Here is a 19,618-nt window from a genome sequence, read left to right on the forward strand (position 1 = left end):
ATCAGACTGAGGAGGAGGGGGGAAAGATTTGATACATGGGAGATCAGACTGAGGAAGAAGGGGAATGATGTGGCACAGGGGGATCAGACTGAGGAGGAGGGGGGATGATGTGGCACAGGGGGATCAGACTGAGGAGGAGGGGGAATGATGTGGCACAGGGGGATCAGACTGAGGAGGAGGGGAAAGATATGGCACAGGGGGATCAGACTGAGGAGGAGGGGGGAAAGATTTGATACATGGGAGATCAGACTGAGGAAGAAGGGGAATGATGTGGCACAGGGGGATCAGACTGAGGAGGGGGGATGATGTGGCATTAATTGCAGAGCTTCCAAATCCTTCATTTTATATTTATTTTTTTTAAATCAAATTTCTTTGTTAAAATGAGGGTGCTTGTTATACACCAGTGCATGTTATACGCTGACAAATACTTTATACTTTTGTTTTACTTTATACAGTTTAGGGATACTTTATAGAAAAAATGGCTAATCTCCATTTCTATCATTTTTAGGTAACTTTTCAAGATAAGCTGTGTGTGTGTTTCACTTTTTTCCCCCTCTATTTTTTACATTTTTTAGGTAGTACTACTACTCCCAGCATGGAACAGACTGTTCCATGATGGGATTAGTAGTACATGTACTAATAGACACATCACCCCGGGTGTCACTTCTGACACCCGAAGCGATTGTCCATAACATAGCAGAGATGCGGAGCAGCTCTATACAGCACTTGCATCTCTGCTCTGTACTCTGGCCAGTGATGTGAATAGAACATCACTCATTCATATTTTCTGCCCAGAGTGATGATTGGCCGGATGGTTGCAGCCAATCACAGCTCTCAGCGGGAAATATGAATGAGTGAATTTCTATTCACATCACCGGCCGTAGTATAGTGCAGAGATGCGAGTGCTGTATAGAGCCGCTCCACATCTCTGTAATAGATAGGACGATCGCATTGGGTGTCAGGATTGATACCCACTGTGATCTGTCCTTAACTGCAGGTACTACTACTCCCATCATGGAGCACACTCTGCTTTCGTTAAATACAATTTTTTCCACACTACTGTAAACGTAAAACTGTAGTAAAAACGCCAAACTGAAAAAGGCAAAGGGGAAAAATAATTTTGCGTTTTTTCATTGATTTCCAGCTAACATCTGGCCGCAGCGTTTTTTCAAAACGCCAAATAGAAAAAAACAATTGGAAACTTAGCCTTAATCTGATCCCTACCTAGGAGGTAGGAAGGGGAAGCTTGATAAAGGGGAGAAAGGGGCTTCTTTCTCTGAAGATACATTAAAGTTTATTATTCACTTGTAGTATTCATTTATGCAACATTTTATAAAACAATAGTGACCAAATTTTAAGCGGTGAATTTGTGGAAGTATGTTCTTACTTTTTCATTAGACATTCACACCTCCATGCAGGTGCTAAAGCAAACACTACCCATTGCCAAAGCTATATATTTAATATGATGACCTGAAAGTATAATTTGCTGTGCTGGTTAAAAAGTATTTTTTTACTGTATCTCAATTCAAATAATTTTTGCTGCTAGCCGCCATGTCATCAAAACAAAACAAATTTAATTAAAAATAAATGTTAAATCACAACACTAATAACGCTTGTCTTTATAGTAGCAGCTTGGATGTCATTCTGGTACATATCTTATTGGTACATTAGTGCAACAAAAATAGAATGATCCCATTAATAATCAAATGCAGCTAACTTTAATTATATTCCCAAACTACTCCTAATACCTCTCCTGCCCTTAAAATTTTTTCTGAGCTTTAAAAAGCTCCCCTTGCTCACAATGTGTGAGCTCCCATCAGGAGAAAGTGGGTGTTCCCCAGTGTGAGCTCCAGGCAGGAGAAAATGGGCGTTCCCCAGCAGGGGTGACATCACTGAAGCCTGCGAGAGCTGTGCCTCGCCATGCCCTGCATGCACTTCCTGAGTTTGGTCTCCTGCCAGGCTGGGAGGAGACCAAACTAAGTGTTTGACTTGCGGCAGGGAACAGAACAGAGCCACCTAGTGACCATTTTTTCAATCACATTAAAAACATATAAAAGGTTGAGAATTTTAACAGCAAGTAAATAGCAAAGTGTCTTATAATTACATAAGGAACAATATATTAAAAGTTTGGTTTGGTGACAGGTACTCTTTAAGGTACAATGCATTCGGAAAGTCTTCGGACCCATTCACTTTTTTCACAATTTGCTATGCCTTGTGCAGAAATAACAAAATCAAGATTTTCCTATCATTCTGCACTCAATACATTTTAAGTAGAATGGGAAAATAGAATTTTAGAACTTTTTTGCAAATGTATTAAACATTATAAACTAAAGCTTACATTTAGCTCTGGAGGCCTCTTATTTCTCTTGACTATCTTTGAGATGTTTCCACACCTTGATTGGAGTCACTTGTGTTAAATTCAGGTGATTGGACAGTATTTGCAAAGACACATCCATGTCTATATATCAGGCCTCACAGCTGACAATGCATATCAGAGCAAAAACCAAGCCATTAGGTGGAAAGACCTGCCCATAGAGCTCAGACGGGATTGTATGGAAGCACCGATTTAGAGAAGGGTATACAATTTTTCTGCTGTACTGAACATCCCTATGAGCACTTTATCCTCCGGAATGATGTGGGGACTTTTTATTTTATTTTAGCATGTCCACAACATAAACTGTGAAAAAAAGTGAAAGGATCTAAAGAATTTTAGAATGCACTGTAACTGTATGAACATTTAGATCAACTGTTACTCTTATGTCACTTTTATGTTACTGAGGCATTCAAACAATGTGTTGGCTTTTCATTGAGCTCTCCTAAGTTATTTCACAGAAATTGATGCTTATGACTTGATATGATTTTGTCTATCAAATGAAAAAAGTTCCAGTCTGGTCCTGCAAACTTTTTACACCATAGCTGCACTCATTCATTGACAACAAACATCAGTGATATGAAGGATTATTGTTTGTCAGATTATATTTGGAAGGACGAGAAGCTTTAGAATCTGTGCATTGGAGAGTCATTACAGATATCTGCATTAGAGGACTCTACTTTTTCCATCATAACACCATTGGCCTCGAATAATGATTTTCCTGTAGATTCTTCCTTTTTCTCTTTATTTGTAGCATCTTCCATAGTGCTCATTAATGGCTTTCCAAGGGTTTCAGGGAGCATAAGAGTTAAAAGACCAGAAACTAAGGCCATGATCCCAACAAGTAGCTAAGATAAAAAAAATAAAAAAAAAATAAAGATGTTATTCACTTTTTACTTAAAATATGTAAAATTATAAAGATTTTTTTGCATAAGGTATGCCAGTTTCTAATATAGAAAACATTGTAAATTCACCAGGCTAAGTGGGGTCATGTCCCATCCACTAAGCCCCATGATGGAAAATGAAAACAAAGTTGAAATTTCTGCTGAAAAGTGGCATATTAGCTTAATAAACTCTCCCCATAGACTTTAAACTATGCAAAACAAAAAATAACAATATTGTTGCATTCTATTGGTAAGCCATACAAATAAGATTTCTAGTTGATTAAAATATATCATGTTGACAAATGGAAGAATTTAGGTTTCACATGTTAAAATCTTCTTGTACTTCTACATGATAAATGTTGGTAAAAGAAATAAGGAAATTATGCACAATACTTTTTGCACTTTATGTGGTCTTATTCCAAATGTTTAAAAACAGCATCCAAGTACATGGTTAAAGGAAAGGACTAACGCGTTTTGGCTTATTAGATGAATAAGCCAAAATGTGTTTCCATGACTAAGGTTGAATAAGGCAAAACAATTAGTTCTTTCTTGTAAACATGTACTTGAATGCAGTTTTTAAATGTTTGGAATAAAAAATGCTTTATTGATCGTTCAGTCATTACAAGAAATTACATTCACACAAAGTATGACATTGCAATACACAGCATAGGTTCCCTAAGCTATATATTGCACTGCATGCTACTCTAACACTCTGCTCAATCCTGTAAGAGAAAAGCACCAAAAATGTACAAAACCAAACAATACAATCTCTATGATCGGGGGAGGGGCGTGGGGCTATGGGGCGGGGCAGGGGCATGGGGGCGTGGGAGACTATGGGGGGGGGAGTAGGGAGGTGGGTGGATCACAGGGTTTAGAATAAAACCACGTAAAGAGCAAGAAGTATTGTGATGGATTTCCTTCCTTCTGCAAGTTGCCGCTGCTACGGGATTTGCATGTTTTCTGCTTCCTGCATTGCTCCATCCTACTTCACCTCCTGGTTTGGCAGGACATTCAAATGACACAGTCCATTCACTACGCAGTGTTGTAGCAATGAAGGGAGCCATATTGGGTGTGTTCTCCCCTGCTCGGCAGTCTTCTGTCATTACAGATGGCTCTAGGGGTAGTACACATACCATCTGTGAGATGCTTGTTACACACAGAAGGTGGCTGGGCAGGGGAGCAAACGGGATCCAAACCTGTCTCTCTACTGCTATGCAAATAGGGTATGATGTTGGATACCCAGCCATCCAGCATCAAGCTATAAACTATGAAAACTGTCAGAACCTATAGGGTTAAAAGGTTCTGGCAGGTTCTTTGTTGTTTCTTGTTGCTGGGTTACGCCCGGCTGTCTGGACTGGTCAGCTGACCTCGATTGGAGCACCTGTTCTGGCTCCATATAAGCTGGCAGTCTACTCCCAATCCTTGCCTGCTAAAGAGCTCTGTGTACTCCTAGCTAGCATTTATATTGTATCTGTGATATCTGGCATTTTGACCCTTTGGCTCCGCTCTCTGACTCTTCTCCTGGCTTTGCGAATTGGCTTATCTGCAACCTCTTGGTATCGACTCGGACTGTGGACAGTGACTTATTGTGTGTTTATTTAGTTATTTTGCGGTTAGTCTGAATGATTCCATTCTGTGTCCTGAACTCAGTCTGCATTATAGTTTGTTATTTTGACTGGATTGCCCACACTTATTGTAAATAGGGAACGTCACTGTGCTTACGGACCTGTTACCTTGGGCGGGTACGTAAGTAGGCAGAATTTTCGCATATCCGAAAATAAAATGCGAATATTACGAATATGCGAATATATGATGAATATTCGTCCATATATTCGCAAAATATTGCGAATTCGAATATGGCCTATGCCGCTCAACACTACCTAGCGCCAACATTTTTTAGGATGGACTTGTATAAAGGCACTTTTTTTGGGGGGGGGGGGCGGGGGTTGGGAAATAAAGTATGAAGAATAGGAAAATGCAGTGACAATTCAAAATAAAAATTGTATTACAAGTTGTGGAATACAGTTAAAGTATTAGAAGATATAGAATTGTTTGTTTATATGACACTACTGTAGAATAATTTATACATTGGAGGGAATTTATGAATAGTTGTTCTATGTGTCTTTTTTTTACCATGTTTTAAAAAAAAAAAATGTTGGTGTTGATTTTGGTTGTTCTGCGTCAGATTTATCATTAGATGAATGCTGTTTGATGAATTTGCCTGTAATTTTGATTGTGACGGGGCTAGTTGATTTACACAGCCCTTGTTTTTGAGCTGTTCTGTTTGCGCCTTTTCGCATGAGCGTGTTCCAAAGTAAACAAAAGGTGCAAATCATTAGAATAACTTATTGTGATTACTGCAGTGCATAAAATGTAAAACAATCATTGCTAACAGCAAGCATGAGTACTACCAATTTCACAACGACAGGGGAATTTGGAAGGTGCATCTGGATTATACCTAAAACAAAAAAATAATGCCAAACAACGATAGCAGGCTCACCCTTTAACCAACATACCACATCACCTTAAGCAGAACAATGACACACCATACAACCAGACTAAAACCCAGCAACAGCTGTCACCCAGTAATGAGCTGACAAACAGCGCTCCTGTTCGACCTGTCCGTGTCTATGCACCTGTAATTTCTGCACCGTTAAAAAAAGAAGTATCCCTGCCTGGTACCGATGAGTGCTTGCCATCATTCTTCTTATAAAGTAACTGTATGGACATTTAAGTATTGGGGCTGTTTGGCACCCCGGTTCATGCGTGGACGACTGACACAGGTGGTTTTTGCTCTAGTTGATCTGCCCGTTATAAGAGCTCTTGGAATACATGTCTTGGAGAGTGGGGTTATAGTGCCGACTGCTGGAAATATTTATTTTCTTAACTTTATAAGCTACTAACAATAGTCCTTGCTGCATTACCAATCTAATGTGAGAGAGTAATGGTGCGTCCACATTTCTATTTTTTTTTTAACATACAAAAAAAATATTAACCCCTTAAGGACCAAGCCCATTTTGGCCTTAAGGACCAGAGCGTTTTTTTTGCACATCTGACCACTGTCATTTTAAACATTAATAACTCTGGAATGCTTTTAGTTATCATTCTGATTCAGAGACAGTTTTTTCGAGACATATTCTACTTTAACATAGTAGTAAATTTTTGTGGTAACTTGCATCCTTTCTTGGTAAAAAATCCCCAAATTTGATGAAAAATTGGAAAATTTAGCATTTTTTTTAACTTTGAAGCTTTCTGCTTGTAAGGAAAATGTATATTACAAATCATTTTTTTTATTCACATATACAATATGTCTACTTTATGTTTGCATCATAAAATTGATGAGTTTTTACTTTTGGAAGACATCAGAGGGCTTCAAAGTTCAGCAGCAATTTTCCAATTTTTCACAGAATTTTCAAACTCAGTATTTTTCAGGGACCAGTTCAGTTTTGAAGTGGATTTGAAGGGTCTTCATATTAGAAATACCCCATAAATGACCCCATTATAAAAACTACATCCCCCAAAGTATTCAAAATGACATTCAGTCAGTGTTTTAACCCTTTAGGTGTTTCACAGGAATAGCAGCAAAGTGAAGGAGAGAATTCAAAATCTTCATTTTTTACACTCACATGTTCTTGTAGACCCAATTTTTGCAAGAAGTAAATGGAGAAAATTTATACTGGTATTTGTAGCCCAATTTCTCTCGAGTAAGCACATACCTCATATGTCTATGTAAAATGTTCGGCGGGTGCAGTAGAGGGCTCAGAAGGGAAGGAGCGACAAGGGAATTTTGGAAAGAACATTCTTCTGAAATGGTTTTTGGGGGGCATGTCACCTTTAGGAAGCCCCTAGGGTGTCAAAACAGCAAAAAAAAAAACACATGGCATTTCATTTTGGAAACTAGACCTCTCGGGGAATGTAATATGGGATAAAGTGAGCCTTAATACCCCACAGGTGTTTCATGACTTTTGCAAATGTAAAAAAATATATAATAATTTGACCTAAAATGCTTGTTTTCCCAAAAATGTTACATTTTTAAAAAGGGTAAGAGCAGAAAATACCCCCCAAAATTTGAAGCCCAATTTCTTCCAATTCAGAAAACACCCCATATGGGGTTGAAAAGTGCTCTGCTGGCGCACTACAGGTCTTGGAAGGGGAGTAGTCACATTTGGCTTTTTTGAAGAAAATTTTGCTCTGGGGGCATGCCGCATTTAGGAAGCCCCTATGGTGCCAGGACAGCAAAAAAAAAAAAAAAAAAAAAAGCACATGGCATACTATTTTGGAAACTAGATCCCTCGGGGAACATAACAAGGGGTTAAGTGAACCTTTATACCCCACAGGTGTTTCACGACTTTAGCATATGTAAAAAAAAAAAAAAATTTTTTACCTAAAATGCTTGTTTTCCCAAAAATTTTACATTTTAAAAAGGGTAAAAGCAGAAAATACCCCCCAAAATTTGTAACACAATTTCTCCCGAGTAGGGCGATACCCCATATGTGACCCTAAACTGTTGCCTTGAAATACTCCCAGCATGCCTGGACAGTCAGTGGCTGTCTGGTAATACTGGAAGTAGTTGTTTTGCAACAGATCGAGGCTCCGTTTTGGAAACCGTGGCGTACCAGACGTTTTTCATTTTTATTGGGGAGGGGAGGGGGCTGTGTAGGGGTATGTGTATATGTAGTGTTTTTTACTTTTTATTTTGTGTTAGTGTAGTGTTTTTAGGGTACATTCGCACGGGCGGGGGTTCACAGTAGTTTCTCGCTGGCAGTTTGAGCTGCGGCAGAAAATTTGCCGCAGCTCAAACTCGCAGCCGGATACTTACTGTAAACCTCCGCCCATGTGAGTGTACCCTGTACGTTCACATTAGGGGGGAACATCCAGCTGTTGCAAAACTACAACTTCCAGCATGCGCTGACAGACTGTACATGGTGAGAGTTTTAGTTTTGCAACTGCTGTAGGCACACTGGTTGTGTATCACTGAATTTGTGACCTAACTCAGTGTTTCACAATCAGTGTGCCTCCAGCTGTTGCAAAACTACAACTCGCAGCATGCACCGAACATGCTGGGAGTTGTAGTTTTGCAACAGCTGGAGGCACACCGGTCATGAAACACTGAGTTAGGTAAAAAAAAAAACTCTGAGTTTCACAACCAGTGTGCCTTCAGCTGTTGCAAAACTACAACTCTCAGCAGTCACCGACAGCCAAAGGGCATGCTGGGAGTTGTAGTTATGCAACCAGCAGATGCACCACTACAACTCCCAGCATGCACTTTAGCTGTTTGTGCAAGCTGGGAGTTTTAGTTATACAACAGCTGAAGGTACACTTTTCCATAGAAAAAATGTGCCTCCAGCTGTTGCAAAACTATAAGTCCCAGCATGCCCATAAGGGAATGCTGGGAGTTGTGGTGGTCTGCCTCCTGCTGTTGCATAACTACAGCTCCCAGCATGCCCTTTTTGCATGCTGGGAGCTGTTGCTAAGCAACAGCAGGAGGCTGTCACTCATCTCCAACTGCTGCAAGCCGCCGCATACATGTCAGTCCCTCGTCGCCACCGCTCCTGGGGCCCCGATCCCAACATTGACGCCGGGGATTGGGGTCCCCAGCTGCCGGGGTCCACGTCCCGCACCCGCTCACGTCCTCAGGAAGAGGGGCGGAGCGGGTTGCGGGAGTGACACCCGCAGCAGGTGCCCCGATTGGTCAGCCGGTAAATCGGCTGACGAATCAGGGCGATCGTGAGGTGGCACCAGTGCCCCCCTCACCCCTGCTGGCTATGGCTGTTCGGGTCGTCAGAGCCTGTAATTCCGGGTCACCGGGTCACTGGAGACCCGATTGACCCGGAATCCGCCGCAGATCGTAGGGCTGAATTGTCCAGCGATCTGCGACCATCGCCGACATGGGGGGACATAATGACCCCCCTGGGCGATATGCCGCGATGCCTGCTGAACGATTTCAGCAGGCATCCGGCTCCGGTCCCCAACCGGCTAGCGGTGGGGACCGGATTTCCCACGGGCGTATGGATACGCCCTGTGTCCTTAAAAACTCGGAATGCAGGGCGTATCCATACGCCCTATGTCCTGAAGAGGTTAAAAAATAACACCCCAGAAAACAAAACCTAATGTGGCAGTAAAAAGAACAGTTTTCCAAAATATAGGAGAACAAAGAAACAAAGAGTTAAACTTGCAACAATGCTGGACATTTTCATCACCGAAGGGGGCAACTTTTACACCTAGGAAAGGCTGATCGTGAATTGCACCTTGTGGCAGTGTGTTGCACCTTCATTTGCGACTTTTTCACAAAGGCGCAAATAATACATTTCTTTCCACTGTATATAAAGTGATCTGAAATCAACTCTGTGACAACCATTTTGTGAAAGCATCTGAGAGCCATGTTTGGCTCTAAATCATACTGCGCCCCAAAAATCGTGCCAAACAGCAAAATTAATAGTGTAAAACCAATGTTATTTCTCCCAGTAGAGTATAGAAAAATACCTGACACAAGATTGATAAAAATTTCATATCATCACTATTCCAGATTTTTTTAAACTAATGCGTCTAAAACCATTTGATGATTAACAAAGGGTATGTGTAATGTCCGTTTATTTATTTATTTATTTTTTTCTGTTTAGGTGTGTATTCACACACTAGTTTGTACAGAGCAGTTTGCTATTCCACCTGGATTGGGAATAGTTAATGCTCTGAGCGAATAGGAACTCGGGCGTAGTTATTTAGCCAGAGTAATCCTGCATTCTGGTGCTGGTTATTTTAGTTAACGCCACTATGTCTGTTTGTGCAATACACTTCTATGTCTGCTTCTTGTCTTTATCTTGTGATATTATCTGAGTTTTAGCCATGGTTAAATAGTCTTGTTCATTGTAGCTTTCAGTCTGTGTTAGATTTGTTGGTTTTAGGATTATGTCTGTTCAGCTTGGTCTGTGTTCACACTGTGTCTGAGTCTTGCTTATTACCTGTGCCCTGTATATTTATATCTTGTTTAGTTTTCAACTCATCTGGTTCAACTCATCTTGTACTTGTACCTATATGTGAACAGTGTTCTATATCATGCCGAGTCTTGTTCATTTTTATCATGTCTGCTGTTTATCTTATATCCGGTTTTGTTAACTGTTTGTTAATTCACTATATTCTGTTCTGTTTGTGAGTTTATATTCTGCCCTCTTAGTATTTATCTAGTATGTTTCTGTTCTGGCCTGTGACCAACTATGTTTATTATTTGTTTTTACGCCACTGCATTTTAGCACAGGTAGGGACCGGCTCACAGTTGTCGACTCACAGTTTAGGGTGAGTGGGCAAGTAGGCAGGGAGAGATGTTTTAGGGTCAGTTTAGGGCTCACTCTCCCTGTCCCCCTGGTGGGTCCCTGGCAGTATGGCTATGTTCACACTGGTCATTTAATTAGCAGCAATGCCAATAATTACCGCTGTAATTGTATAGCCATTTTCCGAAATACAGCAGATCAATAAGTGTTTGAACACAGCCTAAATGCGTGTGTCAACACAGCCTATATAAAGTTCCTTATTATTGTCTTTTTAGATATAAATAATTGAGTCATGTTTTCCCGCCTCCAGAAAATAAAGGAATATTCATAACTTATTAAACTTAATTTTGACATCCTTTTATGCATTCAAAAATGTATTTATATCCTCAGTATATAAAGCAAGGTTAAAACACTGGATGGTACAACCCACTTGCACAGCTACAGGTTCAGCACAGATGGGGGCAAAATATATCAAAGGCCTGAGTGGGCCCATAACCTAGATAACATATGTTTAACCCCTTAAGGCCTCAGTGTTTTTCCGTTTTTGCATTTTCATTTTTTCCTCATTACCTTCCAAAAATCATAACTCTTTCAATTTTGCACCTAAAAATCCATATGATGGCTTATTTTTTGCACCACCAATTCTACTTTGCAGTGACATTAACGGAACGGAAAAGAAAAATCATTGTGCGACAAAATTTAAGAAAAAAATGCATTTTGTAACTTTTGGGGGCTTCCGTTTCTACGCAGTGCATTTTTCGGTAAAAATAACACCTTATCTTTATTCTGTAGGTCCATACGGTTAAAATGATACCCTACTTATATAGGTTGGATATTGTCTTACTTCGGAAAAAAAAAAAACACTTGCAGGAAAATGTATATGTTAAAAATTCTCATCTTCTAACCCCTATAACTTTTTTCTTTTCCACGTACAGGCCGGTATGAGGACTCATTTTTTGCGCCGTGTTCTGAAGTTTTTATCGGTACCATTTTTGTATTGATCGGACTTTTTGATCGCTTTTTATTCATTTTTTCATGATATAAAAAGTGACCAAAAATACACTATTTTGGAATTTTTTTGCGCGCACGCCATTGACCGTGCGCTTTAATTAATGATATATTTTTATAGTTCGGACATTTTCGGTGATACCACATATGTTTATTGTTATTTACACAGTTTTCTTTTATGAGAAAAGGGTGGTGATTCAAACTTTTAATAGGGAAGGGGTTAAATGACCTTTGTTAACTTTTTTTTTCACTTTTTTTTTCACTTTTTTTTTGCAGTGTTATAGCTCCCATAGGGACCTATAACACTGCACACACTGATCTCCTATGCTGATCCCTGCAAAGCCATAGCTTTGCAGGGATCAGTCAGATAGGCGGTCGATTGCTGAAGCCTGTAGCTCAGGCTTGGAGCAATCAGTCGACGATCGGACGCCGCGGAGAGAGGTAAGGGGATCTCCGCCTGATTCCCAGCTGATCAGAACATCGCGATTTTATCGCGATGTCCCGATCAGCCCAACTGAGCTGCCGGGAACGGTTTACTTTCATTTTCAGACGCGGCGATCAACTTTGATCGGGAGCGGACTCATGACGTAGCAGTACGTTATGAGTCCTTAAGGGGTTAAAAATGCAGAGGTGCGTCCTAATCGGTTTTACACATGTGCTCTGAAGACTGTATAAGTGCATACAGAACATTTACATGCAGTGACTCACAGGTAACAACTAGAGATGAGCAAACTTACAGTAAATTCGATTCGTCACAAACTTCTCGGCTCGGCAGTTGATGACTTATCCTGCATAAATTAGTTCAGCTTTCAGGTGCTCCCGTGGGCTGGAAAAGGTGGATACAGTCCTAGGAGACTCTTTCCTAGGACTGTATCCACCTTTTTCAGCTCACCGGAGCACCTGAAAGCTGAACTAATTTATGCAGGATAAGTCAGCAACTGCTGAGCCGAGAAGTTCATGAGGAATCAAATTTACTGTAATTTCGCTCATCTCTAGTAACAACTTCTCTGACAGGAGTTGTTCACCATCAGTTTTCTTCTCCATCCACTCAAACCACCTTAAAGGGGTACTCCAGCCCTGAGACAAAGGATAGGTGATAAGATGTCTCACCGCGGGGGTACCGCTGCTGGGGACCCCCGCAATCTTGTATTTGCCACCCACCTGTTTGAGCTGCACGCTGCGGTGCCAGCTCACAGACAGCCGGGTGGCAATCACGGGGCCGCAGTATTGTGACGTCACGACACCGCTATGCAAGTCTATGGGAGGGGGCGTGACATCAAAGTCAGAAGTGGATCCATAAGGGAGAAGAAGTGTAAGTTCTTCCTTTATATGTCCTATTCCTTTTGAATACACTTCTGGCTCAAAAACTACAGTGGCAGATAACCAAAACTGCCAGAAAAAAACAAGAGTAAACTTATCCTTAAGACTTCTTACAGCCACAAATTTTCTCTGCTGCCCAGACATTTGCTCCCCTTTTAACAATAGAATCTTACTACTTCATCCAATGCTGTCCCTGCCCCAATGCCCTAATAAACTAAACTAAAGTTGTTCCTCCATAAAAGTGCCAGCCAGTGCTCCCAATGGTCTGTTTGTTGTTGCCTACAGTAATAGTGCCTTCCATTCTTACAGTATGGGTAGGGTCACACATCAACGGATCCGTGGCCTACTTTACTCTATGGATCCGCTGGTGACCCGACCCATAGTGTGCCTGCTGCGCGATGCCTGAGTACACGGCACTCGGCGACTCGCAGGCTCCATGTGGCTGCTCGGAGTGGCGGATGGGCGCTGCGAGTAGGCCAGGGGGCAAGGCTTGGGGGGTGGGTGCACACTATGGGTTGGATAACTGGTGGATCTGCAGTATAAAATACACTACGGATTACGTGTGACCCTACTCTAAAAGTGCCCTACATAAAAAAGTATCACTCTAATGCTCTTCTAACATTAAAAGTGCTAACTTAGTGCCCCCACAGAAAAAACATTCCCACTTAGTGCACTTGTCAAAGTAGTTGTCCCCCCCCCACACAAGAATACCCTCTATGCATTAAGAATGCCCTCTTACTGCCCCTACATATTGATAGTGCTCCTTTACCTCCTATTCACTTTGATAATGCTCCCACACAGTTGAGGTGTCTCCATACAGTAAATGTTCCCTCCTATAGAACAACAAAAATAAACAATACTTATCCAATCCTCAAACAGGTAAGGCGATAGGCCTCTTCTGCACTTTAAAGGAAATCTGTCACCAGCATGACCAGCACCAACCTGCTCGTACAGGGTAATAATGAGGGTGGCGCTGATTCCAACACTGTTTACTTTTGTTTCCCTGGCCCTGTTCCTGAGTTATGCCTGAAAATCCAAATATGCAAATTAAGTGCACTCGGACTGTTCTCAGCCCCTTGGTGCACTCTTTGGCCAGTCAGGCCCAGCAACACCCCTTCATAAATATTCATGGGCATGAGCTTTATTCTAGGCAGGGAATAGGTGGCCTCCACTCAAATGTATTTTTTTTAAATCTAGATCTGCTCTGCCATCTCTTGTCACATGATTATCATCATGATCACAAGTAATTCAGCCATTCTCTTCTATTCTGCACTACTGATCTCTGCCCCATATGTAGTGCATCTAGCAGATACAAGGCAGGCCCTGGTAAGGCTAACCTGGACCTGCTCTGTATCAGGTGTAGGACCTGTGATGATGTCACAATCATGTAACCAGTACATGTGGAGGCAGTGCTCAGCAGTGCAGGGAAGAAGAGAATGGGGCTGTAGGACATGATGATGTCGATGTGAAAGGAGTGGGTGGAGCACGTCTACATGCTCCCTGCATTTCATTTACATATTTGAATTTCAGGCATAACTCAGAAATGAGGCCACATAGAAAAGACATGTAAACAGTGTTGGAATCAGAGTCATCAGCACTATTATCCTGTACCAGCAGGTTAGTGCAGGTGATGTTGGCGACACATTCTGTAATGTCCCAGTACAAGATATAACCATGTACTACCCTTAGGCCCTGAGTCCCTCAGTTTTCTGGGGGCTCTCCTGCAGTGTCTCCCCCAGTATTGAAGCTAGTGTTACTGTGTATAGTCAGTATAATGGTATGTACTATGTGTATAAAGTATAAAGGACCTTTGGAGGTATCACATGTTATGTTCACATGATCTGTTATGTTACCCAGAGAGCACCAGTTAAACACATGGCCTGCAGCTTGACCTATGGACTTCTGGCTCAGCCCCCCTTTATAAGAGGGGCGGCCATTACAATCTCGCTCTTCTACCATCAATCCTGCTGAGGAAGAGCAAAGCACAGACACCTCAAATCCAGCATCCAGTACACCTGGAGGCCTCAAGCCATCTATGTCTACTGTCTTTACCTACAACTAAGTCAAGTCAATTATAGTCAGAGTGGCTGCATTGAAGTCTAATCCAAAAGTATTGCAACCCCAAGCAAGCTGCAGGGCCCTTTCCGTGTTACTGGCTGACTCTCTGGGATTGTGGCCTAGCTGGAAAGACAATAACAACTGTCTGACCTCAGTAAAGCCTCCGTTTAACCATAACCTGGTTGTGGACTTTTCTTGCCCTGCCTAACCTTGGGATAGCGGAGATATCGTTTGGGTGGTTACCGATCCCCAAAAGCCACTTTGGCGTCATGAACATTAGGGGTTAACAACATCTTGCCCCAGGGGTTAATAACATCTGCCCCATCCACCTACACCCTTTACACTCCTTGGTCACACCACAACTCTGGGTTGCCACAATTCCTTTCAAGTGGCAAGAGTCTTGTAGGCACCAGACCACACACATACTTTGCGCACAGTTAGAGGGCCCTATGATTTTAGCAGGCCAGGGGCTGGTGCTTCTGCCTCATCTGCTAGTTTCGCCTCTAGTACAACTGCATCTCTGAAAAGTTGAATAGAGTGGAATAGAAATGTTGACATTTTTCTTTTACTTTACATAAAACTACAAACTGTACTTTTTTTTCTAATTCATTATATTGAAAAAGAAACAAAGATCAGTTATGAGGCCCGTTAAAGTGAACAAAACTGTCAATAGAGCACAACATATCAAGGCACTTGAGGTCGAGTGCAGTTGAACAGAATGTAAACGCCAAAAGAACATATCTTGCATCACATAAGTTCGTATAGTGCATATCAAAGACAGTAGAAAGAGCACAAAACTGAGGTAAACAATAACAGTCGGCGAACATACGCCTAAAACACTGAGCAATACAGAGAGTTAAGGAGACACCATCATGTTTTATAAGAAAGAAACTGAAAGAACAGACCCATGCATTAACATAGACGACAGATGACGGACAGGCTCTAACATACGAAAGAACACAAAAATAAAGCACCATGAAGCAACTATTCGTGATACATGGGAAGCAATTATGGAGCCCGCGGGGGAGACATAGAATATGAACATTGAGTTAATGGAGAGGAGCACCATACACCCCACACAGAAAGGAATTTACCCAAACATTTCCTAATCTTGTATACTATATGAGAGAAAGGTATTATTGCATTAACAAGGGCCTTCCACTTAGATAAAGTAGTAGGGCTGGGGTCCATCCACTTGAGAGCAATGGCTTTCCTGACCATGAACAGGGTTTCCCGCAAAAGAGTGCGGACGTGATGTGTCCATATCTCCTCATCCATAACACCAAATAGGCAAGTCAGAGGATCAGCAGATAGGGAAAGCTGAACAAGGGTAGCGAGAAGTTGGAGAACTTCACTCCAAAATAACATAATTGAAGGACAGGCCCAGATAAGGTGCCAGAAATGTGCCCTAGCAGCACCACAGCGATGAAAAGCATCAGAGACAGAAAGACCCATTCTATATAGTCTAAGGGGAGTAATATAGCTGTAGTTAATAATATTCAATTGGATCGATTTGTTATTGGCTGCAGGGGACACCAGCATATGCGAGGAGAAAATGTCCTCCCAATCATCCTTGGTCAAATTAGAAATATGGGATTCCCAGTGCCGAACTGACGGCATTGCAAACTGTACTTTATCTCAAAAATTTTAATAATAAGTAGAAATGGGAATAACCACAACTGCCCAAATTGCCTATACAATGGAGCCCATCTTATATGGCTGATGTGGAGATGTCCAACATTACTTAGATAGTGGGCATATTTGTTTAGTATTGAATTATATATGAAATAACATTCGTTCAATTTTCTTTAGCTCATAGTTTAGTAGAAATACTTAAACTTCCTTTAGATGCAAAGTTAATAATTATGTAGAAATCTTTATTGTGCAGAATGCCAAAGGTGGATGAATGGTAACACCAGGTCAACCTGATTATGCTCTGCCAGAATTGTTGATATGAAATATTGCATATTTGCTAACAGTCATGATGTTGGTGGGACATTCCTGGGAACCAAAACGCAAAAGTAGTGCATTTGGTTACAAGTTTTTTTTTGTATTTAATCGTTTTTGCTATAAAAGCTTTAAAAAAGGTGTATGGTAAGAAAAAGAAGTAAGATTTCCAGAGTTATATTAATACATGGGTAAATAAAGTAATAGAAGGGCCATACCTGTGGCATGAATATCCATACTTCTGTCAGGTAAACACAGAATGGAGCAACCACACTACCAATCCGACACATCATACTCCCACTACCAACAGCCAAGGATCTATAATTGCGAGAAAGTGAAGAACTAACATTAGCACTTCACAAATAAATGTTATAAATGTCATCCTACATAAGATTTAGACTTTACAAGTTACATCAACAAATCAAATTTTACCGTATGATGGTTGGATATAGTTCAGCTGTGTATAGGTAAATTAATCCAAATGCAATACCTATTGAAAACTTCCCCGCCATGCTCATAACAATGGTTATTGTACTGTAGTCCTGTAATGCAAACAAATAAATTAGCCTCACTGGTATCTGCTAAAATGTGAAATTCTGTAGGACATTGTTCAGGACTTTGAACTAATACTTCACAAACCAGTTCTTGACAGGGTGTGGCATGCCCCCCATGCGTCCCATATTCAGTAAACCTATCCTGCTATTCTGGTGGAAACAATCTATCACAAGGTGCTTAATCTAGATATTCTACTTTTAAAGGGGTACTCCGGTGCCCCCTCCCATAGGCTTGCATTGAGGGGCGGAGCGTGACATCACACGGGGCGGAGGCGTGACGTCACACGCCGCCGGCCCTGCGGTCGACCGTAATCAGTCCCGGATTGAACACGCTCCGGGGACTGATTACAAACAGGGTGCCGTGTGCATGATCACGGGCGTCCCCAGCTGCGGGACTCGCGCGATCAGGCATCTTATCCCCTATCCTTTGGATAGGGGATAAGATGTGTAAGCACCGGAGTACCCCTTTAAGACATTTTCCTGTGCACAGTTTTCTGGGTTTTTAATCAATTTTTCCTTTTAATTTTATTAACAAGAGTGTTCCAAAAAAATGAATATTACTATTCAATGATTCGCCACTATGAAAAAGAAACAAAAGGTGCACACTCCCTACCTTGTCCCCCTGATGCTTCTGGCTCCCCACTCATTGCTCTGCCTGCTACTGTTGAGCCAGACTTGTTTCAGCAGTAAGGGCCCACTTATCCAACCATTGACTGCAGAGGTCCATTGACACCTCAGAGAGTGATTGACTGAGGTAAATGAGTATGCATTTTTTATTTTCATAGTGGCCAGAATACACCTTTTATGACAGGCAATGGTGTGATGTTATATTTATGATTTCTTCTTTGGTTGGCAGTGAAAGTATAATGGCTTATGCATGTTGTCCCAAATTCTGTGGCATCCAGCTGTACAGGTAAAATATATTTAAAGAGTACCTGTCACCAAATAAAACTTTTAATATGGTGTTACTTGTTTAACCCCTTTAGGACCAGGCCCATTTTGGCCTTAAGGACCAGACCAATTTTATTTTTGCATTTTCGTTTTTTCCTCCTCACCGTCTAAAAATCTTAACTCTCTAATATTTCCATCCACAGACCCATGTGAGGGCTTGTTTTTTGTGTCACCAATTGTACTTTGTAATAACATCACTTATTTTACCATAAAATGTACGGCGCAACCAAACAAATATTATTTATGTGGGAAAATTGAAAAGAAAACCGCAATTTAGCAAATTTTGGAAGGTTTTGTTTTCACACTGTACACTTCCCGGTAAAAATGACATGTTTTCTTTATTCTGTGGGTCAATACGATTAAAATGATACCCATGATTATATGCTTTTCTATAATTGTACCGCTTAAAAAAAAACTCAAACCATTTTAACAAAATTAGCATGTTTGAAATTGCCCTATTTTGACCACCTATAACTTTCTAATTTTTCCGTACATGGGGCGGTATGAGGGCTAATTTGTGCCATGATCTGTAGTTTTTATCAGTACCACTTTTGCTTAGGTTTTACTTTTTATAAATTTTTTATAAATTTTTTTGGAATAAAATGTGACAAAAAAGCAGCAATTTTGGACCTTTTTTATTTTATATTTAAACTTAATAGTTCAGACTTTTACGCATGCGGCAACACCAAATAGGTGTATAAATTTTTTTTACGCTTTTTTGGGGGTAAAATGGGAAAAACTGACGTTTTACTTTTTATTGGGGGAGGGGATTTTTCACATTTTTGTACTTTTTTTATTTAAAATTTTTTTACTTTTTTATTTTTTACACTTTCTATGTCCCCATAGGGGACTATTCATTGCAGTCAGTTGATTGCTAATACTGTTCAGTGCTATGTAGAGGACATAGCACTGCTCAGTATTATCGGTTATCTTCTGCTCTGGTCTGCTCGATCTCAGTACAGAGCAGAAGACCCCGGGAGACGGCCGGAGCCAGGTGAGGGGACCTCCGGCCACCATGCTGGAAGATCGGATCTCCGCGGAAGCGCTGCGGGCGATCCGATCATCCATTCAAAGTACCGCACTGCCGCTGATGCCGTGATCTGTATTGATGACGGCATCTGAGGGGTTAATGGCGAACATCCGCCCAATCATGGATGTCCGCCATTACCGGCGGGTCCCTGGCTGCTGATAGCATGACGGGCATAACGCGAGCACCGCTCCGGTGCTCGCGATCATGGCGGTGCGTAAATGTAAGTCATG

The 19,618-nt window shown here is 41.3% G+C and overlaps 1 protein-coding gene across 2 annotated transcripts in view; it reads right to left on the bottom strand.

Moving 5' to 3' along the window:
* Positions 1 to 947: 947 nt before the first annotated feature.
* The window catches only part of SLC22A16 (solute carrier family 22 member 16), a 162,708-nt gene continuing 144,037 nt past the window's right edge, over positions 948 to 19,618 (bottom strand). The window contains exons 7-9 of one of the 2 annotated variants that reach the window (XM_056566324.1): positions 17,286 to 17,395; positions 17,072 to 17,171; positions 948 to 3,219 (exon numbers count right to left, since the gene is read on the bottom strand). In XM_056566324.1, the coding sequence (XP_056422299.1) occupies positions 2,998 to 3,219; positions 17,072 to 17,171; positions 17,286 to 17,395 (432 nt within the window). In that variant the 3' untranslated portion in view covers positions 948 to 2,997. The remainder of the gene's footprint in view (positions 3,220 to 17,071; positions 17,172 to 17,285; positions 17,396 to 19,618) is intronic. The other variant, XM_056566323.1, reaches the window with a different exon arrangement.

This window comes from Hyla sarda, chromosome 3 (assembly GCF_029499605.1).
Source record: "Hyla sarda isolate aHylSar1 chromosome 3, aHylSar1.hap1, whole genome shotgun sequence".
NCBI classification, from domain to species: Eukaryota; Metazoa; Chordata; class Amphibia; order Anura; family Hylidae; genus Hyla; species Hyla sarda.